This window comes from Polypterus senegalus, chromosome 2 (genome assembly GCF_016835505.1).
Source record: "Polypterus senegalus isolate Bchr_013 chromosome 2, ASM1683550v1, whole genome shotgun sequence".
NCBI classification, from domain to species: domain Eukaryota; kingdom Metazoa; phylum Chordata; class Cladistia; order Polypteriformes; family Polypteridae; genus Polypterus; species Polypterus senegalus.
Genome location: NC_053155.1, coordinates 308,343,966 through 308,370,517, shown reverse-complemented (window position 1 = coordinate 308,370,517; position 26,552 = coordinate 308,343,966). Strand labels below are relative to the sequence as shown.

The window sequence follows — 26,552 nt, the reverse complement described above, 5'->3', positions numbered from 1 at the left end:
GACATACATTTCTTAACCTGTACACGAAACGAAAGATATGAAATACAAAAATCCAATTGCAATTGTTTGAAGGAGCTATGTGCAATAAAATACATGTTTTTCCTTGTTGTCGACCTTCAGTTCTTGGACACAAGTCATTCTATACGGCTTCATTTGTATTGAGTGCAACACATGTTGACAAGACCTGCGTGAAACATGTGCTTGTTTTGCCAATTTCCGTATCAATTTCCTAGGGCTTCTGGCCATCCGTTCCTGAATATCTGCTACGACCGCAGTTGTACGAACGGACGGGGCCCGATTCTTTGCAGTTTGCAACTGACCCAGTTTTACGCCACTTCTTCACCAACTCATGAATACTGCTCTTTGCTAGTAGGTTTATGCCAGGAAACTTTTGTGTGAAAATGTCCCTCGTTTCCTTAAAAGAACCTGTAGACACATACGCCTCCACTATTCCAATTCTTTGTTGCAGAGAATACATCTTCCAGATCTCTTTCACACACGTCTGTACCCACTGGCTAACAGCTTCCTTACTAATGCACAGCTAGGGGCCGCTGACCCCGTCGCAACGACGAGTCACGCGATCGTGACGGCACCCGCCTGTATAATAGCTCGAGCCAGATGGTTGGAGACGGTTCGGTTTTTCGTGCGCTACCCTGTACCTGTGATCTCATTTTTTTAGTTGTTACCCACAGCGTGTGACCATAGGTGAGGACAGTAAACCGACAGTTTTGTCTTCAGCCTCAGTTCCCGTTTCATCACCGTGGACCAGTACAGAACCTGTGGAACAGCTACCTCAGCTCCAATCCACTTGTTAGTCTCACTCTCGAACAAGATTCCAAGGTACATGAACATGTTCACTAAGGCAGTTTTCCCCTGAATTACCTGGAGAGAGCAATCCACTCTCTTCCAAAGAAGAACCATGACCTCAGCCTTGTAGGGACAGATCCTCACCTCAGCTCCTTCACACTCAGCAACAAATCACTCGAGTGTGTATGAAGGTAATAATCAGAAGCGAGAAAGAGGACGACACCATCTACATAAAGCAGTGATGCCCTCCCTAGCCTCCTCAGCTGGACTCCCTCACATCCTCAGTTGCACCTTAATATCCTGTCCATGAAAACCACACACAAAAATGGTGACGAGACCCAATCTTGATGGAGTCCAACATCCACAGTGAATGAATTCGACTTAACGGCAAGTATTTGGACACAACCCTCACTGCATTCATATAGGGAATGAATAGCACACTGGAGCATTTACGTTACATTTACATTTATTTGCTTAGCAAACACTTTTATCAAAAGCAGCTTACAAAAGAGGTCAACATAATCATCAGTCTGGGGACTGTTTGGGGACAAGGGTACAAAGTAAAATACAAGTCCCAGATTTACAAAGACCTAGTAGCCAATATTAGTTACCAGAAATTCATCAAACGAGAGGGTCTTCAAGTGCTTCTTGAACACATTGAGAGAGTAAGACTTTTGAATGGAGGTGGGCACTTCATTCCACCAGTCAGGACCTACATATGATGAGAGTCTGGACTGAGATTTGATATCATGCAGAGGTGGCATCACCAGATGCCATTCATTAGCTGGTCTGAGTGGTCAAGAAGGAGCATAAGGCCGGATTTATACTTCACGCGACGCATGCTCCAGTGGACGCTCCTGCTACGCAAGCGTTTTACTGTTTATACTTGCGTGCGTACTTTACGTAAATCTGGAGGAATCCACCAGGTGGCAGTGCGAGATATCATCACGGTGAGAACAGGTTCGACTTCGCTGTGTTGTGAATTGCCTTGAACACCCATTAAATTCTAAGGACACCTTGCCAAAATATCTGTGCAAAGGATGTTTAGTGATAGAATCCATCAATCCAGGGATGTGTCCATTCCAGTTAGCATTGGACACGAGGCAGAAACAATCCCTAGACGAGACATCAGCTCATCGCAAGGTGAATACAAGCACACACACAAACACACTGGCGTCATTTTACTGTCACCAAATCTGCATACCTTTGGAAGGAAACCGGAGCACACTGTGGAAACCCAGCAGGAAAACACGCAGACTCCAGGCAGGGAATACCAGCGACGTGACTCCCTGCAAGACAGCAGCGCTACCGCTCCGCCACCGTGTCACCCCCATGTGTGTAATTATTAACAGTATTTAAATGAAATTAACAATGTATCTGTAAAATGTAACATACATACTTTAATGCATTTCATCATGAAAGTGATACCAAGTATAAATCTAAGGATTCTAAATGTGCAGAGAGTTGGAATATCAAACATTTAATGTGTTCTGCGTGGTGGTCTATTTCTGTTTGCCGCACCTGTCAGGTCAGGAGGAAGCCCCAGAAAAAAAAGACAGCACAAAACATGGCATGTGAGACTTTTAAAATGTATCGTGTCATTACACTGGGGAATATGTCACGCTTGAATATAAAAGCACCATGAATGCATCTGTATGTCGGCATTTTGCTTCACCACATTAAACCATTCATTAAACATCGAAGTGCGCACATCGATCCAACTAGGATCCGCATAGCGACTTTATGTCACATGTAGATAGTAAGCAGATACTCTGACTTCACATTCCGACTTTTATCACACTGCACCCCCCGAGTTTTTGCTGGTACTGCAACTCGCGCACGCGTCGCGTTAATTTCTGAGAACCTGCTCAGAGGACGCGTCAAATGAATGCTGGGAACACATGGCAGCCGTGATGCGTTCGCGTTCTGAGCGTGAAGTATAAACGAGCCATAAGACCTCACAAGTCCCTCCATATGTATAGGTGCAGATCCACTGACCACTCTGTAGGTAAGCATCCAGGATCTGAACTTCATATGTGCCACTACAGGACACCAGTGTAGTGATCTGAAGACAGGAGTAACTTGTACCTGCCTTAGCTGTTTGAACAACAGACATGCTGCTGCATTTTGAGTCATCTACAGCAGCTTGGTGACAAATGCCGTTGCTCCTGCCAGCAGAGAACTGTAGTGGTCCAGTGACAAAACCAGAGCCTAAACCAGGCGTTTTGCTGCATGTTCTGTCAGAATATTTTACAGAGTGAATCTGTAACACTGACTCACCTTCCATGCAAAACTGATTAGACGCGTTAATCAAGCTAACCCAACAATGCACTGCAATTTTTTAACATCTCCAGTCAGATTTCGTCCACCACTGAGTCCAACACTGTTCGGACGGCCTCCCATGGGACATGTGCAACACTGCCTCCTGGGAGGACCAGTTTGAGGAATTCCAGTTTAACAGGCCTATCTGCTTTACACTTCCCTCTGTATACCTCCAACTATAAATATAACTGCACATCATGTCACTTGCCGAAATTCTCGGATGATTCTGCACTTATTGATAAGAGGGATGAGGCAGAGGAGAACAGTCTGGTGGATGACCTTGTTTCTTGGCGTAAAGAGAATTGTCTGCAACTTAGCATCAGTAAAACCAAGGAACTGTTTATTGACTTTCACTGGACCAAAGAGCCTCTGGGTCTGGTTTACTATTCAAGAAGTAGATGTAGAGGTGGTCCACTCCTACAAGTACTTGGGGGTCCACATTAATTACAGGTTGGAGTGGTCTCAGAACACAGTGGAACTTTATAGAAAGGCCAGAGCAGGTTGGACCTGTTGCTGCATCAAAACGGTGCCATCTTTCGCCTTTGCGCCTTAGTCAGTTGCGTCATTCTTATGTGTGAGTGGATGTTACTTGCAGGGAGGGCATCCGTTAACCTCATCTGAGTTCACCTCTGTTATAGCACGTCTTTATTTGAAAACTAGTAGTGTCAGATCGGGGGGAGTGTGAACGTGACTGAGAGAATAAAACTGAATTAAAAAAACACTAACTTTTACAAGTACCATAAATTTACACCGGCTGGTACAGACTCAAGTCAAATGTATGTTTTTAATTTCTGTTCTCTTCACACATGTGCCATGTCTGTTGTGTTCTTTAGGTGGCCGAGGAGAAAACAGCTGTCCAATCATCACCTTTCCAGAGTACCCAGCCTTCGCGGATATCCAAGACAAGGAGTTCCATGATGTGCTAACATATCTCACCAGCATTCCAAGGCAAGTGACTCATTTATGTTACTGCTGGTCATTTGCTTTGCTTTGCTTAGTGTGGAACAACTGATGCAGTCTTTGCATTGAGACATCTGCATAGAGAAGCATCGAGAAAAACGCAAAGGATTGCATATGGTGTTTTGATTTGGAGAAGGCTTATGATAGAGTGCCATGTCAAGAGGTCTGGAGGTGCAAGAGAGAGAAAGTAGGAACAGGGAAGTGTGTGAGGATTGTCCAGGATACGTATGAGGGAGTGAGGACTTGGGATTAAAAGCAGTGTTGGGGTAACAGACAAAATCCCAGTTAGAGGAGGTCTGCACCAGGGATCTTCTTGAAGTCCTTACCTCTTTGATCTGGTTATGGATGTGTTGAGTGAGGGGATGAAAGATCAATCTACCTGGTGCAGGATTTTTGCTGATGTATTGTGCAGCATCAACAATGAGTAAGTTGGAAGAATGGAGAAGGGCTTTGGGAGACAGAGGATTGAAGACAAATAGGAAAGAAGTCAGAATACGAGGTGAGACACAAAAAAAATGTTTTGATTAATTATAGCATTCTAAACATTGTCACCTTCTGTATACTCCCAGTCTTGTTCTCTACACCACTCCATACGTATCTTCCATTGATTGAAACAGTGCTGGAAGCCTTCTTGCTTGAGGCTTTTCAATAGGCTTGCCGTTTTTATCTTCACTTCATCCATTGAAGACAAATGTGTTCCCATCAAGTCACATTTGATTTTCTGGAAGGACAAGGACAAGGATCAAGGACAGGAATGTTTTTGTCAGTCAAAAACTGCTTTAAGGAAAAAGCATTGAGCACGGGAGCGTTGCCTTGTCTCGTCTCGCTGTTCGCTTTTTTCCCCCGACATTGTCGCGGCAACTCGTGTAATGATTGCTATGCAAATACTGACTGGGCTCTTCATAGGATATACCTAGCCGGTCGCCGGTTTGAGAGGGCGTGTAGCAGGGGATATAGTTCTGTGACTCACGTCCGGCCGACCTCCAGACGGTTTTCCAGGAAAGCCCCAAGCCCAGTCCAGTTATTTTTGTGTCTCACCTTGTACAGTTGTGCTTGAAAGTTTGTGAACCCTTTAGAATTTCCTATATTTCTGCATAAATATGACCTAAAATATCATCAGATTTTCACTCAAGTCCTAAAAGTAGATAAAGAGAAACCAGTTAAACAAATGAGACAAAAATATTATACTTGGTCATTTATTTATTGAGGAAAATGATCGAATATTACATATTTGTGAGTGGCAAAAGTATGTGAACCTTTGCTTTCAGTATCTGGTGTGACCCCCCCAATAACTGCAACTAAACGTTTCCAGTAACTTTTGATCATTCCTGCACACCGGCTTGGAGGAATTTGAGCCCATTCCTCCGTACAGAACAGCTTCAGCTCTGGGATGTTGGTGGGTTTCCTCACATGAACTGCTCGCTTCAGGTCCTTCCACAACATTTAGATTGGATTAAGGTCAGGACTTTGACTTGGCCATTCCAAAACATTAACTTTATTCTTCTTTAACCATTCTTTGGTAGAACGACTTGTGTGCTTAGGGTCGTTGTCTTGCTGCATGACCCACCTTCTCTTGAGATTCAGTTCATGGACAGATGTCCTGACATTTTCCTTTAGAATTCTCTGATATAATTCAGAATTCATTGTTCCATCAATGAAGGCAAGCCGTCCTGGCCCAGATGCAGCAAAACAGGCCCAAACCATGATACTACCACCACCATGTTTCACAGATGGGATAAGGTTCTTATGCTGGAATGCAGTGTTTTCCTTTCTCCAAACATAACGCTTTTCATTTAAACCAAAAGTTCTATTTTGGTCTCATCCGTCCACAAAACATTCTTCCAATAGCCTTCTGGTTTGTCCACGTGATCTTTAGCAAACTGCAGACAAGCAGCAATGTTTTTGGAGAGCAGTGGCTTTCTCCTTGCAACCCTGCCATGCACACCATTGTTGTTCAGTGTTCTCCTGATGGTGGACTCATGAACATGAACATTAGCCAATGTGAGAGAGGCCTTCGGTTGCTTAGAAGTTACCCTGGGGTCCTTTGTGACCTCGCCGACTATTACACCCCTTGCTCTTGGAGTGATCTTTGTTGGTCGACCACTCCTGAGGAGGGTAACAATGGTCTTGAATTTCCTCCATTTGTACACAATCTGGCTGACTGTGGATTGGTGGAGTCCAAACTCTTTAGAGATGGTTTTGTAACCTTTTCCAGCCTGATGAGCATCAACAACTCTTATTGTGAGGTCCTCAGAAATCTCCTTTGTTTGTGCCATGATACACTGCCATAAACACGTGTTGTGAAGAGCGGACTTTGATAGATCCTGTTCTTTAAATAACACAGGGTGCCCACTCACGCCTGATTGTCATCCCATTGATTGAATAAATCGACTTGAATTTCACCTTCAAACTAACTGATCATCCTAGAGGTTCACATACTTTTGCCACTCACAAATATGTAATATTCGATCATTTTCCCCAATAAATAAATGACCAAGTATAAATTATTTGTCTCATTTGTTTAACTGGTTTCTCTTTATCTACTTTTAGGACTTGAGTGAAAATCTGATGATGTTTTAGGTCATATTTATGCAGAAATATAGAAAATTCTAAAGGGTTCACAAACTTTCAAGCACAACTGTATATGAGGTTAAATGATGATCAAAATTCTTAAGTTAGCCTGCAAGGAGAGTCACTGGAAAGAGTGGATACATTTAAATATCTAGGATCATTGGTAGTCCAAGATGGAGAATTAAATGCAGAGATGTGTGAAGTGCAAATGGAACAATTAGAAGAAGGTATCAGGAGTATTGTGTCTGTCAGTCGGTCATTGTCCAACCCGCTATATCCTAACTACAGGGTCACGGGGGTCTGCTGGAACCAATCCCAGCCAGCACAGGGCGTAAGGCAGGAACAAACCCCAGGCAATGTGTCAGCCCACCACAGGGCACACACACCCACACAACAAGCACACACTAGGGACATTTTAGGATCGCCAGTGCACCTAGCCTGCATGTCTTTGGACTGTGGGAGGAAGCCCACGCAGACACGGGGAGAACATGCAAACTCCACGCGGAGTATTGTGTGATCAAAAGAATTAATGCAAAGGTTAAAGCAAAGGGAGCAGTGCATGAAAAGAAGTTAGATGTGACAGAAATGAGAATGTGGAGATGGATATGTGGAGTTACAGAAAAGGACAGAATAAGAAATGAGACAATCAGAAGTACAACAAGAGTGGGAGAAATAGCTGAGAAAGTACAGGAAAGTCGGCTGACATGGTTTGGATGTGTGGTGAAGAGAGAGACAATGAAAATGTGGGAAAAAAACTAAAGGGAATAGAAGTACAGGGGAGGAGAAAGCGAGGGAGACCTAAGTGGAGGTGTCTGGATAATACAGGGTGGCACAGGGAAACGGGAAATTTTGGAACAGCGTCGGCCGTTGTTTGTGACCAATGCAACCTCATTTAGAACTCCTTGCCATCTCTCTCTGTATAAAATCCAGCGTCTGTCTGTATGTCTGTCTGCTTTTCATGAGAGAACTACTGAATGGTTTTTTTTCTATTATTTGCTTGAACATTCTGGTTGATTTCTCGACTCCTCTCATAGTGTTAAGAATCATAGTTCGCGTGCAGGAGCGATATATTCGCGCAAATCTGAGGCTGAGGTTGCGGGTCGAGGGGAGGAGGAAGTGTGACGTCATGAGTGGGGAGCCCTCCTCACTGTCCTGTTTTACTACTATGGGGGCGGAGTCACAGGGGACGGCTAGCTAGTTATAATGGAGCAGTGGAGTGGTGTGCAACGAGGGTTCGCTGTGAAAGCCTTTCATAAGAATGGTGATAGTGTGACTGCTGCACAACGGGAATTTGGGCGTCATTACCAGTTAAGAAGTCATATCCATGTCCCGTCTGCTCATGCGATTCCAACATGGGTGCGTAATTTCGAAGAAACGGGTTCAGTCTTAAAAAAAGTAGTCCCCAGGTGGAGCCAATTTGGCATACTGCCCGACAATCGATGGCAGCTATTCGATGATTGTTTGGAAGGCGCGTCATTTCACACAACGGTGACATTCCATGGCCTCCGAGATGCCCAAATCTCACTGTGTGTGATTTTTTTCTGTGGGGACATCTTAAAAGCCAAGTGTACCGCACACGTCCTGCAGCCATTGCTGAACTAAGAAGCAGGATTGAAGAGGAAATCGCTGGCATTCCTCTTGACATGTTACGTCAAGCAATGTAGAAATTGCACAACAGGCTGTCAGAATATGTACGGAGAAATGGACAACACCTTCATGATGCTTTCTTCCCAACATAAAAATGAATATTGATGACCATCATGAATTGCATATCCTGTACAGTACATTTCGTCATTAAATGTATTCTGTAATGTGTGTGTTCGTGCACTGAACGTCAATTGAAAATATCCCATTACCCTGCGCCACCCTGGATAAAAGAAGATCTGAAGAAAAAGGGCTTGACTAGTGAAGAGGTTTGGGACCAGGCTGAATGGACAAGGTTGATCAAGCAAATTTAGAAGTGGGAAATGATGAAGAGGAAGAAGACTATAGTAGCTAAGTGTCTGTTCCCTAGGGCCATGAGACTTCCACCAACCTTTTGTAATATGAGATTCTAAAGAAGAAAGGCATGCTGCGGGTAGCACATTATTTCTCCATTCTCCTTTAACTCATTTTTCCTGATATTCTCTGGTTTCTTTGCAGCCTACCATTCTGCAAGCTCTCTGATGTCACAACGTTTCAATGCATTATAGTCACATTCCTGCCTAAAGCAATTGGTGTACACGATCACTGGAGCCATAAATTTACATCAAAGGAAAAGAGAGCAAGAGAAACTTATCAATCTGTTTTCACTCATAAAGTATGTTAGACACTGCACATTAAAAATAGTGAAACACTCGGCTTCATGATGAAAGCCAATAGATGCAGGGCATCAGCTGCCAAAGCAAGAATGTGCCAGGACCAAATATAGTTTGTCAGTCTTTAATTTACAAATCATGTAAGAATACCATACACACTGCATGTGGCCAGATGTCAGGGCGTCATCTTTTACAGAGAGGCACAGTGGCAAAGCTGGGTGTTGGTCTACAGCTTCAAAAATCAAATTACAGTCGCATGAAAAAATAAGTTCGCCCCATGGAATGTTTTTTATTTTTTTTAGCATATTTGGATATATGAAGAGCTGATCTTCATTTAGGGCGGCATGGTGGCGTAGTGGTAGCGCTGCTGCCTCGCAGTTAGGAGACCTGGGTTCGCTTCCCAGGTCCTCCCTGTGTGGAGTTTGCATGTTCTCCCTGTGTCTGCGTGGGTTTCCTCCCACAACAACAACAACAACAACATTTATTTATATAGCACATTTTCATACAAACAGTAGCTCAAAGTGCTTTACATATTAAAGAAAAGAAAAATGAAAGACACAATTATAAAACAAAATAAATCAACATTAATTAACATCGAATAAGAGTGAGGTTCAATGGCCAGGGGGGACAGAAAAAACAAAAAAACTCCAGACGGCTGGAGAAAAAATAATAAAATCCAGTCCAAACACAGTCCAAAGACATGCAGGTTAGGTGCATTGACGATCCTAAATTGGCCTTGGTGTGTGGGTGTGTTTGTGTGTGTGTCCTACGGTGGGTTGGCGCCCTGCCCGGGGTTTGTTTCCTGCCTTGTGCCCTGTGTTGGCTGGGATTGGCTCCAGCAGACCCCCGTGATTCAGCGGGTTGGAAAATGGATCTTCATTTTAACAGTATCTACTGGTAAAGATGGCATCATGACACATTTACATTTTGTAGACACTGCTCAGGATAAAGCAGGTTTGGATAATGAATGAATAAATAGTAAGTTCACCCCTACATTTATCAGTGCCTTAAACACCTAAAATTAGAATCAAGAGAGGGAATCGTGGTGGATCATGCCTGTCTTAAACCTCAGACAGAGTGTTTGCTTTTCTCCTTCTTGTTAAAGTGTGTGTTATCACCATGCCTATGTTGAAAGAGCTGTCTGAGATGTTCAGGAAGAAGGTTATACATACTGTCACACTTGGGGCACAAAGTTGCACAGGAGCACTCTGGGTAATCCAAGAGACAGAAACTTTATTCCAGTACAGGCGGAACAAACATGAGTCTCTTTCAGGAGCGATGCGGCCGCACAAGGGACAACTGTCAAACCGGCTGCCTCGGCCCCACCTGTTAGTCAAAGGAACACAAAATCTTCCTTCCCAAAGGGGCGCGGCGGCTCAGGAGCCCCGACCGGAGCAGAGAGAGACCAGGCAGTGAGGCACGAGGACAGCTGTGGCGCGGTCTTTTAAATGTTCAAATCTTGGGCGGTACGGCAGCAAACAGCTGATCCCACAAAGATGAGGAGATGAAAAGCTGTGTTTGTTTCCCATTGAATCACAGTTTAAGAGGGGGTTTTGGGGGGGAGCGGCCTCGTCCCCTTGGGTCCGCGTTCACCACATTCACAATACCTATGCATCTGGGAATGAATGTGAAACAAAATCTCCAAACAACTGGAAATTAACAACTCCACTGTCCAGAGGATCATCTACAAGTGGAGAAGATTTCAAGAGCAACTGCCACCTGGTCCAGACAAGGCCACCCCAGCAAGTTCAGCCTGAGAGCAGAACGCAAGGTGCTGAAACAAACCTCTGAGAAGCCCAGAATTGCATCACAGGAACTACAGGTGGCTCCCGGAACAGTTCATGTCAAAGTGCAGGAGTCTACCAAAAGAAAGAGGCTGCACGAAAGACAGCATTTGAACAGAAGAACCTAATAGCAGCTGGAAAGCACGGTGGTAAAAAACGTTATGGTCTGGGGCTGCTCCGCTACGTTTGGGCCTGAGCAGCTCACCCTCACAGAATCATCTATGAATTCTCCATTGTACCAAAGGGTGCCTGAGGAAAATATTCACCCATCTGTCAGAACATTAAAGCTGAACCAAAACTGGATCTTGCGTCATGACAAGGACCCTAAAAATACCATTACTGTATATAAGTTCTCTTGCGGATAAATCAGGACTTGATTTTACCGTATAATTTCTGGCATTTTATAATGTCAGTCATATAAGTTGAATGTGGAAAACTCGTGCTATTGGTCCAAGAGATTATGATACACTAACGCCCACCTGAGAGAGTAACCACGGAACGCACTGCCTTTTTTTCTATGTATTGTGCCCACGTGACCACACGGTAATACCCAAACTATTACGAAGCAACATTTGCACTGTTTTGTGTTTTTTTGTATTTCACACCCTCATACACCTTTATCGTAAGAGCACATCTTATCTATGATGGAGCGTTCGATCAGAAGAAAATATGAAGATGGTTTTAAATTAAACGTCATTGAAGTGGCGAAAGAAATTGGTAAGTGCGCTGCTGCAACAAAATTCAATGTGTCTGAGAAACTGGTGTGTGATTGGAGGAGGCAAGAAGATGTAAAAAAAAAATGTAAGTGTCGTATTTTTGAACGGGTGTATAAGTCGGGGTCTGATGTAGTTACCAATTTCTTTCACCACTTCAACAACTTTTAATTTAAAACCAGCTTCATATTTTCTTCTGATTTAACGCTCCATCATAGATAAGAGATGATCTTATGATAAAGGTGTATGAGGGTGTGAGATACAAAAAACGCAAAACAGTGCAAACGTCGCTTCGGAATAGTTCAGGTATTACCGTGTGGTCACGTAGGCACAAGACCCAGAAAAAAAGGCTGTGTGCTCTGTGGTTACTCTCTCAGGTGGGCGTTAGTGTATCATAATCTCTTGGACCAATAGCGTGAGCTTTCCTCATTCGACTTATATGAACAACATTATAAAATACTGGAAATTATATGGTCAAATCAAACCCTGACTTATCTGCGAGTATATACGGTAGCTTGTTGATACAGTGGGCCTCTCTTCAAGTGATGGTACTGGCACAGGGTAGAAAATGACACTGATCATCACACAGTTTGTAGAAGATGTGAAGGATGTAGGAAGGAAGAAGAGCCAGCTTTGCCATTTCTTCTGTAGTTCTCCTGTATTCTGAGACTGGTCGAACCTGTCATTAACGTGGACCCCCAAGTATCTGTAGGAGTGGACCACCTCTGCATCGACTCCCTGAACAGTGACTGGGCACTGAGGCTGATTGGTGCGTTACAAGCCAATAAGCAGTTCCTTGGTTTTGCTGATGCTAAGTGGCAGAAGATTCTCTTTGCCCCAACAAACCTGCCTCCTCTCCTCTGTCACATCCCCCTTATCAATACACCCCATAAGTGCATGAAGGTAAAATCTTGATAGACCAACATATATTAAAAAAAGAAAAAACATTTCATGGGATGAGCTTACTCATTCACATTGTTGTAAATAGATTCCATACAGTGGTTGCAATTATATTGTTAAATCCTCCTTAAAAGTGTGTCCATTGTCCTGAATGGAGAAGGCGGCCCACTCAGACAATTCAAACCTAGGCTGCCATGCGCAGAGTTTCATAGAAAGAGAAGCAGACTTGGCCCTTTCTTAAATTAGCATAATTCTTGCCTCTCTCTTAAAAATGCTGAATAAAGAACAGGCCTTCCCAGTGGAGAGATGCATTAGGACACAAAAATTACCTCTTTTAATTATATAGAGCATCTTTTCTCCAGCGCCTATTTCCTATTAAGTCATTTTATTTTTATGTAATGGTCTTCATGTTCGCCTGGCTCAAAACACTGCATAGACAGTGGAGTTGCTGAATAACACAAAGTATCAATTAACACAGTAATTATCATACTGTATACTCAGTGTCTATAATTTACTAATGAGCAGGAGGAAAGCAACTGCTGTGTGTCGGAAATTCCAGAAAAATACAACCTTTAATAGAATGCGGGCCAATAAACCAACCTCCCCTCCCCTGCCTCCAGCACCTCCATTGGGCATTCTAACATGATGTGGTTAAACACTTTCAACAAGGAGGTGGAAATGCCCTGAAGAGACAGTCTAGCAAATGGCATGTGGTAAGAAGGGTACTGCTGAGAGGGCAGAACTCCAGAAGTTTGTGATCAGTAAAGATACAGAGATAATTTTAATACTGTACTCAATTAACATTGTTACAAAAGTGGTGTAAAAGTATTTTTTACTTTCTCTTATACAAAGTATAGGGAAAATATTGAAATCGTCCAAAAATTCAACCTCGAGATTTTGATGAATCTCGACGTTATAAACCTCCCCGAGTCTGATTTACTTTCTCGTAGCGAACGTATTGAAATCGTCCAAAAATTCAACCTTGAGATTTTGATGAATCTCGACGTTATAAACCTCCCTGAGTCTGATTTCCTTTCTCGTAGGGAAAGTATTGGAATCTTCCAAAAATTTGACTTCGAAATTTTGATAAATCTCGGCATTTTAGACCAGGGGTCTCCTCAATCACGGTCCTGGAGGGCCACAGTGGCTGCAGGTTTTTGCACCAAGCCAGTTGCTTAATAAGAAGCACTTATTGCTCAAGTAACACTTTCTGCTTCATTTTAGTCGTCTCGCTCGTTAAGATTTTGAACCCTAATTGCTTATTTTAGTCTTACAGCTGTATTCCTATTTAGCAATAACATGCAAATGACAAAAGAGACCAGCATTTCTCCATTTAGCTTGTTACCATTTACACCTCTGTGTTTATTTATCATGCACTATTGGGTTTAATTAAATACATGGAAGGAAAGTGAAGAGAAAAAAGTGAAGGACTGAGAATTTCTCATCTGTTTTAGACTTCAGATCATTTGGATCAAATCTAGGATATGAGAATTACCTGAGATAGCAGAGTTAAAACACTAACAAGCCCTGAAATTAAATTATTGGCAAGAATTGCTTTCTAAGTAAGCAACTGGGTTAGAACAATAACCTGTAGCCACAGCGGCCCTCCAGGACTGTGATTTAGGACCCCTGTTTTAGACCTTCCGAAAATATCATTTTTGGAATTATTTCTGTGTGTCTATGTGTGACAGTGTGTATGTAAACACAATACCTTGAGTTCACTTTCACTTAGGTCAACCAAATTTTGCATACACGTTTAGGTACAAACCTTAGATTTCTATCAACTATTTCCACTAACCAGAAATGGTACTTTTTTATTCGTGCAGCTGCAGAGTCTGATTTATTCAATTTAACTTTCATAATAATTGCTCAATATATTATTAATTTGATTTGATTCTTTAATGTATATATAAAAATATCATTGTCTTGCGGTTTACTCCTCAAATATCCATCCCCATATATGAGTATATGAGAAAGTCTAGGGGAGACCACTCCCGATTTCTTAGATAATGTTTGGAAAAAAACATATACTGTATGTCAGTCAGTCATTATCATTGTCACAAATAATGTGAATTGTTTCCTCAGTTGTCTGTTCTTAGTTGACAAGGGTAGCACCCAGTGTAGCTCCCGCCGGTCTCCTGCTACTGTAGCCCACCTGCTTCATTTTGACGTGTTGTATGTTCAGAGATGCTCTTCTGCGTACCTCGGTTGTAAGGAGTGTGAGATGGAACCAGGGGTATCAGCTACCCCCAAACACGACCACACAGAGAATACTGGGTTCAAATAAAGAAAGGTTTATTCCACAATACCTTCAAAGTAGCACAAGCCACCTGTTATATTTCTTTCCACAAACCACAATTCTCTCACCACCGCACTGCCCTCCTCCAGTTGAGTGTTGCTTCACGTTCTCCCAGCTCCGGCTTGCCTGAATAAGAGAGTACGGTCCCTTTTATTAAAGACGTGGGAGTACTTCCAGTGCCAGGGTCACTGCCCAATGGAAATACTACCGGAATTCCCACTAAGTAGGGAGCTCACCTCCCTGCAGAGCCCCCTTACGGCACCCAAAAATCCTAGTAGGGCTTTGTTGCTGGACTACTCAGCATGCCCTACTGGTTCCATACTGGACACTGATATCTAAGGACGCTGCTATCTAGCGTGTTGGGGAAATAAAGAGTCCACAACAATATCTTCTGGTGGGCTGTCCATCCATCCACTCCGGCCATCACTTCCAGGTCTGGCTCCTTCCTTTCTCCTGGTCAGGATGCCAATCTGTCTGCTCGGAGCCTCCCGTCCCAGTAAGGAATTATCCCCTTCTCTGGTCAGGATGCCCGTCCAACTCCTGTGCCATTTACAAATGGTAATTTGAGTTGCTGTTGCCTTTCTATCAGCTCAAACCAGTCTGGCCACATTCGACTCTGACCTCTGGCATCAACAAGGCATTTTCACCCAGACAACTGCCACTCACTGGATATTTTTCCTTTTTCGTACCATTCTCTGTAAACCCTAGAGGTGGTTGTGTGTGCAAATCCCAGTAGATCAGCAGTTTCTGAAATACTCAGACCAGCCCGTCTGGCACCACCAACCGTGCCACGTTCAAAGTCACCTAAATATCTTTCTTCCCCATTCTGATGTTCAGTTTGAACTTCAGCAGTTCATCTTGACAATGTCTACAGGGTGGTCCAGATCTAATTATGCAGATCCAGATCATCTGGATGACTGGATGATTCCAGTTCGGCGCGAAGACGATTCTTCATGTCGTCAGTTCGCACACTTCTCGATGATCCGGGATTTTTTGGATGATTTTCTATGCAATAAACTTAATAAGTTATAGCGTAATGAAAATTGCATAATTAGATCTGGACCACCCTATACATGTCAAAATGCCTTGAGTTGCTGCCACGTGATTGGCTGATTAGATATTTGTATTAACAAGCAGTTGAACAGGTGTGCCTAATAAAGTGGCCAGTGAGTGTATATACACTGTATTGCCAAATGTTTTGAGACCAAACCCCCCTAATCATTGAATTCAGGCGTTCAAGTCACTTCCATGGCCACAGGTATATACTGTAAACTCAAGCACCTTGGCATGCAGATGGCCTCTACAAACATTGGTGAAAGAATGGGTCGCTCTCGGGAGCTCAGTGAATTCAAGCCTGGTACCATGATAGGATGCCACCTGTGCCATAAGTCCATTTGTGAAATTTCCTCGCTACTAAATATTCCACGGTCAACTGTTAGTGGTATTATTAACAAAGTGGAAGCAATTGGGAACAACAGCAACTCAGCCACAAAGTGGTAGGAACGTAAAATCTCAGAGCGGGGACAGCGCAAGCTGAGGTGTACAGAAGTCGCCAACTTTCTGCAGAGTCAACAGCTACAGACCTCCAGAAGCTCAAGAACAGTGCAGCGTAGAGAGGAGCTTCATGGAGTGGGTTTACACGGCCGAGCAGCTGCAGCCAAGCCTGACATCGCCAAGTGCAATGCAAAGCATCGGATGCAGTGGTGTAAAGCCCACCGTCACTGGACTCGAGAGCAGTGCAGACGTGTCCTCTGGAGTGACGAATCACGCAATCCGTTGGATGAGTCTGAGTCTGGCGATTTCCAGGAGAACGGGACTCGCCTGACTGCACTGTGCCAAGTGTAAAGTTTGGTGGAGGGGGGGGATTATGGTGTGGGATTGTTTTTCAGGGGTTGCCCCTTAGTTCCAGTGAAAGGAACTCTTAATGCTTCAACTTACAAAGCCATTTTGGACAATTTCATGCTCCCAACTTTGTGGATGGCCCCTTTCTGTTCCAACATCACTGCACACGCGCCAGAGCACAAAGTAAGGTCTATAAAGAAATGGATGAGCGAGTTTGGTGTGGAGAAACTTGACTGACCTGCACAGAGTCCTGACCGAACACCTTTGGATGAATTTGAGTGGAGACTGCGAGCGAGCCAGGGCTTCTCATCCAACATCAGTGCCTGACCTCACAAATGCTCTCCTGGTCATAACTTCCCATAAACACACTCACCCTACACCTTGTGGAAAGCCTTCCCAGAGGAACTGAAGCTGTTAGAGCTGCAAAGGGTGGGCCAACTCCATATTAAAGCCTATGAATTAAGAATGGGATGTCATTCAAATTCATGTGTGTGTGTGTGTGTGAAGGCAGGCGTCACAATACTTTTGGCAATAGAGTGTATCATAATAATGATACATTTTATTTAAATAGTATCTTTGCCATGCTCAAAGCTTTTACGTCTGGGAAATATGTGTGTTATTAATTAAAACACAACGTCATAATTTTACTTTCTGGCAGTTTCACGCCCTCCTTATAACATCTTTCTAGAGAGTGGGAATGGAGCGGAGTTTGAGATCTGTAATAGCCGCTAAAGTGACCTCTGCTGCTAACATACAACAATGGCTGTTCACCTCAAAATTAAAAATCTGGGATGGGGTAGGGGAGTTGAAGAGTGTGTTTGGCAGTAGTAGCGGACGCCGTGGTGCTGACGGACTTCCAATGATCGTGTAAGCATCTTTTGACAACAGAATGCATTTGGCAGTATAAATGTTAATGAGCTCAGCAAGCTAAACAGAGAAGCTGTTTACAGATTTGCAAGTCCCAAGGAGGTTTTAGAAATCACTTCTAAATTTAGGTGGCTGCTAATAAAGAGAATTACTGCCAAGACTCTTGTGAGTGTTACGTCCAGTCCTCCTTTTGACCCTTGCTGCTGTGCTTTGGATTAAGGAAGAGGAGAACAAGTTACAATGGCGCATAGTCTCAGTAAATTCTTTGTGATCCAAACAGTAAGAAATTCCCTCACACTGCACTAACTCAAGGCCAGTGCTCCCGAGTTTATAACCAGATAGCAATGTATCAATCAATCATTCAACATTTATTTATATAGCACATATTCATACAAAAAAATGTAGCTCAAAGTGCTTTACAAAATGAATAGAAAAATAGAAGACACAATAAAAAATAAACATAGGCCAACATTAATTAACATAGAATAAGAGTAAGGTCCGATGGCCAGGGTGGACAGAAAAAACAAAAAAAAAACTCCAAAGGCTGGAGAAAAAAATAAAATCTGTAGGGGTTCCAGACCACGAGACCACCCAGTCCCCTGTGGGCAATCTACCTAACATAAGTCAAACAGTCCTCTTTGTATTTTCATGGAAGGACTTGATGATGATGGTTACGTAGACTTCTGGCTTTCAGTCCATCAATGTTGGAGGATCATGATGCTTTGAGTAGGTGGTGGTGGTGCAGGCCGCCACCACAAAGAAACCGGAAAAAGAAACAGAAGAGAGAGTAGAGGTCAGTACGGATTTTAGAGCCACCATGAATAGTTATTATGAAGAATTGAACATACAGAGTATCAGGATTAAGTTAAATTGAAGTTATGAGAAGGCCATGTTAAAGTAATATGTTTTCAGCAGTGTTTTAAAGTGCTCCACTGTATCAGCCTGGCGAATTCCTATTGGCAGGCTATTCCAGATTTTAGGTGCATAGCAGCAGAAGGCCACCTCATCACTTCTTTTAAGTTTAGCTTATATATATTTAGTATGTGAGTTAGGCAACTTTTTTGTTTTTTAGTTATCACACTTTTTACGAAAATCATATAAAAGTAGAAAAGAGAACACAAATGAAATCTGCACCAATTTTACCGTAAAATCCACCCTATTTGCATAAAAAGCCATTTCAAATTCAGCCCTGTGCACTGAAAAAAGGGAGATGGCAGGTTGTTACATTTATAAACATGTATTTACTTTATTGTTACATGTAGTGTTTATGTTCCACTTTTGACCTAACTCGATCATGTTTAATTTATTGTGGGATGTATAATATACTAGTTTCAGTCATTTACGTACCAGTCAAATTAGTCCTATTTAGTCCTCACCAGAAATGAATAAACAGCAAGCGGATTCATCATCAGCAGAGGTTGGATACCTTGGTGGAAATGTCATGTGACTTTCAAAGAAGCAACAGGTTGTGGGTTTGAGTTATTGTCGCCGGTTAAGAGCGAAAGGTTAGTGAAATAACAGTTAAAAAAAGAAAAACGCGCACACACACGAGAAATATTCAGATATTAACACTGTAAAAGAATGAGTCTCAACACACTGGAAAGGTTTGGGGCGGCCACCCGTATATTGTCCCTGGCTGCAAAAAGGGTTTAGAAATAAACTCTGATGTGCATGGGTTGAGTTCCAGACAAAACTGAATTAGTGGTGGAAAAGAAGGCAGCTTTAAAGGGTGATACCAGAAGTGACGTCTTTCTCGGCGCCGGAACCAGAAGTGACGTCTTTCTCGGCGCCGGAACCAGAAGTGACATCGCTCTTGGCGGCAGAAGTGACATCGTTCTTGGTGCCAGAAACGGAAGCGTCGTCATTCTTGCCGTCGGAACCAGTAGTGATGATGTTCTTGGTGGCTGAACCAGAAGTTAAATCGGGCAAGTTTTCCCGTATTTGGCCTGCAGAGACAACAGAAGAAGGTTTAGCGCACACCACCACCCCCTGGCCTGGCAGATAATTACCCCCCTTGGTCCACTCAGCCTCCTCCTAATTGCATGTGTGTGACAACACTTAATCACACAGACTGACGTTACTCCGTTTTGAGTTTTTCCTTGTTATTATCATAACATTGCTCAACCAGATAAATACTATAATACAGACAAATAAATAATACACCCCAATACAATGCAGTTGCCAAATTTGCTCGTTTGAAAAATAAAAAAATGATTTGTGAAAGAAGGTGCCAAGCAGTAATTTTTGCATTTTATATTTTACTAATATTTAACATTTATTCTATAATGTATACAGTTACATAAATATAAATAAATGTATCTTCTTATATATAAACTAGGGGACTTGCCCCTGCTTCGCTTCGCCAACCCCCATGTTTGGTTTTCCGGATACACACTTGTAAGATTTTTTTTTCTTTGAATTGTTGCTATTTCATTTGTTTCACTTTTATTTCAGAACTTCTGTAAATCCAATATTTGGAATCTTTTGTGTTCCAATATGCTGAATCTTTTAAATGAGGCCTGTGAGACTTGTGTTTAATCACTTTGTACCATAATTCAGGATAGGTTTCTCTGTTTGGAATTTCAGCACAGACAAAACGATCGACATCATCAGCAGTTAATCATTTTTTTTGCAAAGTAACCAATAAATGCATTTAAGTTAAACCCCATTTTTGAAATTCTCTGACTTAAACTAATTTCCTTTTGTTTTTTGTCAGTGCGACCTGTGCTATCTTTTTTTTGATACTGTAGCGACTGACGTAATAAAGTGTGACAAAAGTTCCACTTTAACAATCGCCGACTGTGTAACCCCAAACACAACTTTCTAGCACCTTCTCCAACTCCTCCTCCCACGGGTCTCGCCTCCCCTTACTGCATCAATCAGCACCCAGCTATCAGTATGCGTGGTATACTCTGCCCTCCCGTTGCTATTTCATTAGTTTCACTTTTATTTCAGAACTTCTATAAATCCAATATTTGCAATCTTTTGTGTCCCAATATGCTGAATCTGTTAAATGAGGCCTGTGAGACTTGTGTTTAATGACTTTGTACCATAATTCAGGATAGGTTTCTCTGTTTGGAATTTCAGCACAGACAAAACGATCGACATCATCAGCAGTTACAAATTTTTTTGCAAAGTAACCAATAGATGCATTTGAGTTAAACCCCGTTTTTGAAATTCTCTGACTTCAACTAAATTCTGCGAAACGCTCCGTATGCCAGTATGCCAGGTCAGAGTTCTTTTTATACTTTGTCTTTTCATTCTTTGACCTAAAAAGTTTCATACAGTGAGGTATGAAAATGTCTAGTCGAGTGGAGGACACCCTTACAGCCATTCCTCTCTGTGTTTCGTGAACAACTTTACAGAATTAACAACTCGCAGTCATATGAGGGTCTATTAAATGTGCCTTTATAGCAGCAGAATTCAGTTCTGTGGCAGTGGATCGTCTTTCAACAAATGGCCTTCAGGTTCCTTCTGCCCACTGCTGCAAGCCTACATCTCAATGTGTACACTGCAGACTACGGCTTCTTCTACAGGGCCCATTGTGATGCTATTTCCTTAATTGTCAAGATATGCAGGGCCATTTTGCAATACAATTTTCTAGCTTATGAATACACACTGAAAAAAATGGTTTGTCAGATTAAAATAAAAAAGAAATTTACATTGGCGGCACATAATAAAATTTGTTTTTATCAAATATAATTTAATTATGCGGGTGGCATGGTGGCGCAGTGGGTAGCGGCGCTGCCTCGCAGTTAGGAGACCCAGGTTTGTTTCCTGCATGGAGTTTGCATGTTCTCCCCGTGTCTGCGTGGGTTTCCTCCCACAGTCCAAAGACATGCAGATTAGGTGCATTGGCGATTCTAAATTGTCCCTAATGTGTGCTTGTTGTGTGTGCCCTGCGGTGGGCTGGCGCCCTGCCTGGGGTTTGTTTCCTGCCTTGTGCCCTGTGTTGGCTGGGATTGGCTCCAGCAGATCCCCGTGACCCTGTAGTTAGGATATAGCGGGTTGGATAATGGATGGATGGATGAATTTAATTATGCTTAATGCACTAGATTAATATATCCTGAAACAACATGGTATTTTTTATATAAGATGAATGAAACTTTTTCATTCTCTGTTAAATGAATTATATTATGTTAATATAATTAATTGCTAAGCAAGCTCCTGTCAATCATGGAGAATCCACTGCATCCACTGAACAGGATCATCTCCTGGCAGAGGAGCAGCTTCAGTGACAGACAGAGGAGATCGTTCCTCCCCCATACTATGCGACTCTTCAATTCCGCGCTTGGGATTAATAAAGTATCTATCTATCTACAGTATGTCAATAGAGCCTAATATTTTAAATAGAAATTATGGGTAAAGAGTCCTATTTAAGAGGAGGAGGGAGGCTGATACAGCACATTGCCACACTCACCACATGACAAATCAATTTGGGATCCCAGATTAGGACCCGAGTGCTGCCTCAGCACCACACACGTTCAGACGGAGTGGAACGGAACAGTGGGAGGTTTTTTAATGATGGCCGGAGTGCCAATTCTGCCACCAACCCCCAGGTTTTTTTCCTGCAGATTGAAGGGCTGGATGCAGATTAACGTCATACGCAGGACGGAGCAATTGCAGGTTAAGGGCTTTGCTCAAGGGTCCAACCGAGTAGAGTCACCCTTCCGATTACCAGTGCAGATCCCTTTCTTGGAGCCACCACTCAGCCCTATTTAAAGATAATCATTATATTCTCAAGTTCATTAAATGTTGTTATAATGCTTTAGTTTTCCATTTATTTTATTAATTTAAACATCATGTATTTGTTAGCGGTAATGACTATGTCTAAGTATATGTAGAATGTTACACATCATCAAAAGACACTTACTGTATAGTGTACTAGATAACTGTAGAAATTAAATTGTAGTTTTAGCAGTAACTTTAGTGTTTGTTTCTTAATTTTCTTTTGAGAGTCGTTAAAAACAATAAATAAAGATTACTAATACAGCCTGATTCCTACTTATTTTCTGAAATGGCATCCCTCAACCGCATATTTTTCTGAGACATAACCCGACATTCTCAAATAGTGAATTCGAGGTCTTAAATACTTTGCTGTCTCCAGGTCTCAATGTACAGGTCTGGCAGTGATGATTCCTCCTCAAAGCCAGGGCTGTCTTAATGCATTGGGCATGCTGGACGGTTGCCCAAGGGTCCCATGCTAATCTATGTACTATATTGTGACTTGCTGAGTGGCTGTGTAGGTAAGGGCCCAAGTGAGTGCACTGCTTTGCTTGGGGGCCTATAATGCTGTCAAGATGGCCCTGCTCAAAGCAAATGGGATGGCGGGGCGCCATTTTCAACTTCACCTAGGGCAGCAAAACCTGCTCTGTCATGGAGGGCACTGTAACGGACACCCGTTATATTGTGGAACATTCTGAGTTTAGCCAGGTAGCAGAGGTAGTTCAGTTATCAGTCATTCTCCAACCCACTACAGCCTAACACAGGGTCACGGAGGTCTGCTGGAGCCAACCCCAGCCAACACAGGGTGCCAGGCAGGAACAAATCCCGGGCAGGGCGCCAGCCCACCGCAGGGCACACAAACACCCACACACCAAGCACACACTAGGGACAATTTCACCTAACCTGCATGTCTTTGGACTGTGGGAGGAAACCGAAGCACCCATCATTAATACAGTGATAACACCAAATAATGAAAATACAAAGATAATGTTACAAGAAATAAGCCTGATAGAACAAAAATTGTACAAAGGATATGCCACAGAGTACTAAATATGACTGATTTTATTTACATTTGGATTCAACATTATAAATTATGCTTAGCGCACCCAGCACAATCCTGGGATACAGAATTGTTGTTGACCAGCGATATCTAAGGCTCCTGCACGCAGTAGGTGACAAAACTCCTTGGCTCGTGTTTGCCAAGGTGGCAGGTGTGACTGGTGTTTCCATTCGTGTGCTGCTGGTGTTTTTCTCTCTACTGGTTCAGAATCGAAGTGGCCTGTAGTGGCTAATTAACTGTGCTCTCCTTTGGGTTCAGACGCACGTCACACACGTGTATCATGCATCTTGGATCTCATCGGACTAAGGAGGAAAAATAGGTTCTTGTTTACTAACACTGTTTCTGGAACAATTTCAATTGTTGATATGGTTTGGTAGAAGTAGTGACATTATAGAGATTCTTTCAGTGAGTTATTGAAGAATGTGCCGTTATTTTAGAAAATAATGGAGCCAGTACAGATTCACAGTAGATTTTCTTTTCTTGTCACGCATATCTCTGTCCGTCTGCCTGCTTTCCCTTCGGCTACGCGACGTTCCAGTGTGTCTGTGCGGCTTCAGTAAAGCAGAAGGACGCGAACTTCCACCAATGTACAGCCGAGCTACATACCATTCACGACGGTGATTGGTTAACGTGGTAGTAAGGAGGCGGACCTTTGCTGCCATGCTGCAGAGGTAGCGAACTGTCTTGTTGTCCGAAGCCCCGTGCCTACATGCACCGCGATGGCCGTGAAGCCTGAAGGGCATGAGCTGCCGCTGCCACTGTTGCTGCTGCTGCTGCTGCTGCTGACAGTACTGCCGATGCGTCACATTTTCTTTTGGGCTTCCAAGTTGCTACTGGAGATGCGCGAGTCAGAGAACGATCGCCAGCTGTGTCTTTGCCACGCCCCCGAGGATGTGCACCACTCGTTATCTACGCGATGTACTCTCGTGCACCTTGCTCGTTTTTCAATGGCTGCTTAGACTGTCCTTTGGCATATAGAGGGGAGCCAAGGCTCACCTAGGTGATCGGCACTGTGCCCCTTGTCTACAGGAAACGATTGACGTGCGACCTTTTCTGTTTGTTTAGCTTGCAGGCAGCCGGAGTCGGGTTTGTCGTCATCATAGACCGGAGGCAGGACCGATGGAGCTCCGTGAAAGGCACCCTTCTGCGCATAGCGGTAAGTCCCGACACAGCCGTGGGTTGAATTTGCCTTTAAATAAGACAGTGTGTGTTGTATGGAATGGAGCTATTTTTTTTTTTTTTTTACACTTCCTCTTGAATACCAAATACCTTTTCATGCAATTTCATTTTGAGGTTTTATTTTCTCAGTTGTTTCCAAACGAATATTACGTTGTCAAGGAGAGAGAGGCAGTGATCCGGGGGACGAAGCTGCTATATTGTGCTGTTGGAAAGCGCAGGAAAAAAAACGCCTGGCACATGGCAAGGTCCACCTACGCTTCCTTCCACTTGAAGGGCTCTTTCTTTGCCATAATTGGCCATTGTGCTATGTGATCTCTTTGGATGATCTCTCTGAAAGGTTACAATATAAAGAGAGGCTGGTGGACTGCCTTTTTGCTTGAAGTAGCCAGTTTTATACAGTAATGTAGTAATGCACAACTTATGTCCTTAACACTATCTTCTGTTTGTCCACAAATCACTGATTAATACACATAAAAAGGTGATAATATCTTCTTGAACAACAATGGATTCAAAACATTCTCAAAGCTGCTTAGTCCGAGTGTCAGCCACAGGGAACCAAAGCTGTCCTAGTAGCACAGAGTACAAGACTGGTAACAGCATTGTCACTTTTAGTGCCCATTTCACACACACACACACACACTGATGCAAGGCCAATTTAGAATTTCCTTTTAATCGAGTATTCACATTTTTAATGATGAAGGAGGAAACTCCACAAAACCAGTAACCTTCTGTAGAATTCTCACTGCATCAGTGTGCTGCCCTCAATGGTTCTGTTATTAATTAGCAGTAAAAAAGTTTGAATATATGATCTATATCTATAAAAGCCAAATACCACTGGCTCACTCATCATGAAATCTCCCAAACCATGAGGACTTGGGACTTGAAATTTGGAATGTAGGTTACCCTTAGCCCATAGGTGCTCGCTAAGAAACGGTTTTAAAAATTTTGTGGTCCAAGCGCGTTCTGTCTGTCCGCTTTTCACGAGAGAATTACTTAACAGATTTAGATCTGGTTGTTTTCTATAATTTGCTTGAACTTTCTGGTTGATTTTGTGACTTCTCTCATTGTGCCAAGTACAATAGTTCGCTTGCGGTACCGATGTATTTATGCAAATCAAGCAGAGTGGCTGTGGGCCGAGAGCAGGAGGGCGGGGCCTTCCTCATTCACTCGCCAGCCTCTGTTCGAGTTAGTCTACCTCTCGCCACGTGTTGGAGTGCACCTTGCCTCCGCTTAGCTAGTGATACCTGTTTGTTCAACAGACATTGTCATCTACAGATTGTTAAGAAGTAACATTTGACATTTTTCAGAGAGAGATCAGAGCTCCGTGTATTTTAGAGGGGAGCTGCTGATTGCCAGAGATATCACGGCCATGTGCTTTTCTCCCCACACGGGGAATTCTCTCTCATCAGATCTGAACACAGTTACTGTAGATACAGTGCCGACGTCTATTGATTTTTTAAAGTTTGTCTTGTTTTATTTCTATGTGGGGCGTAGCTGGTATACATATACATATTTAAGATATCATTGAGTTTGTCTTTCCATTTGTATAAGTAGTATTGCAGGAATACAAATGGTGCTAAATTTTAAAACTGTCTTGAAATCATTCTGTCCTTAACTTCATACACATTTTGCAAATCCTAATACATTTTCAAACAGTTTGCTACACACTTGACAGTTTCTCCTGTTTGCTATTTTTAAACCACTTGGCTCATATTCACCCACCTGGGATGACACAGCGTCAGACATGTTAAAGTGAAGTTCATTACAAGGAATTCTGACATACACGTGTGGCTGCTCCTCAGCTTGAAGAGTTAGTTAATTATGGACGAGTTCTAGGGTCTGTGAGATATAAAGTGTAGGGTATCATTTCTTATTTTAGGATGGAGAACACAAAGAAGTAGCCACCCGTGTCTGCTGACTTACACACATGGTAGATAAAGAGTGCATTTCGGTAATGCTAATTGTTTCTCTGGCTGCCTTTTTAGAAAACTTACTTGAGTTCTTTTTCAACCGAATGTATAGATGACGGTGTCTATGCAAGCTTCTTTGAAATTTGCTTATACACAACACTGTTAGAGATGGAAGTTTTTAAGGTGGCATTACTGCATTTACTGTAAAGTGCAAGTATTGCACAAAACAACCCAAACAAATGAACCCATTTATGCCTAAGGAGTTTGTGCATGAAATTCACATATGTTGCATAGAAAAATATAAGGAACAAGAATT

At 42.8% G+C, this 26,552-nt stretch overlaps 1 protein-coding gene across 10 annotated transcripts in view; it reads left to right on the top strand.

Moving 5' to 3' along the window:
• mcf2la (mcf.2 cell line derived transforming sequence-like a) overlaps positions 1 to 26,552 on the top strand; it is a 287,608-nt gene that overhangs the window by 190,529 nt on the left and 70,527 nt on the right. For all 10 annotated transcript variants that reach the window (XM_039745883.1, XM_039745885.1, XM_039745881.1 and 7 more), the window contains exons 3-4: positions 3,963 to 4,077; positions 24,213 to 24,303. In XM_039745883.1, the coding sequence (XP_039601817.1) occupies positions 3,963 to 4,077; positions 24,213 to 24,303 (206 nt within the window). The remainder of the gene's footprint in view (positions 1 to 3,962; positions 4,078 to 24,212; positions 24,304 to 26,552) is intronic.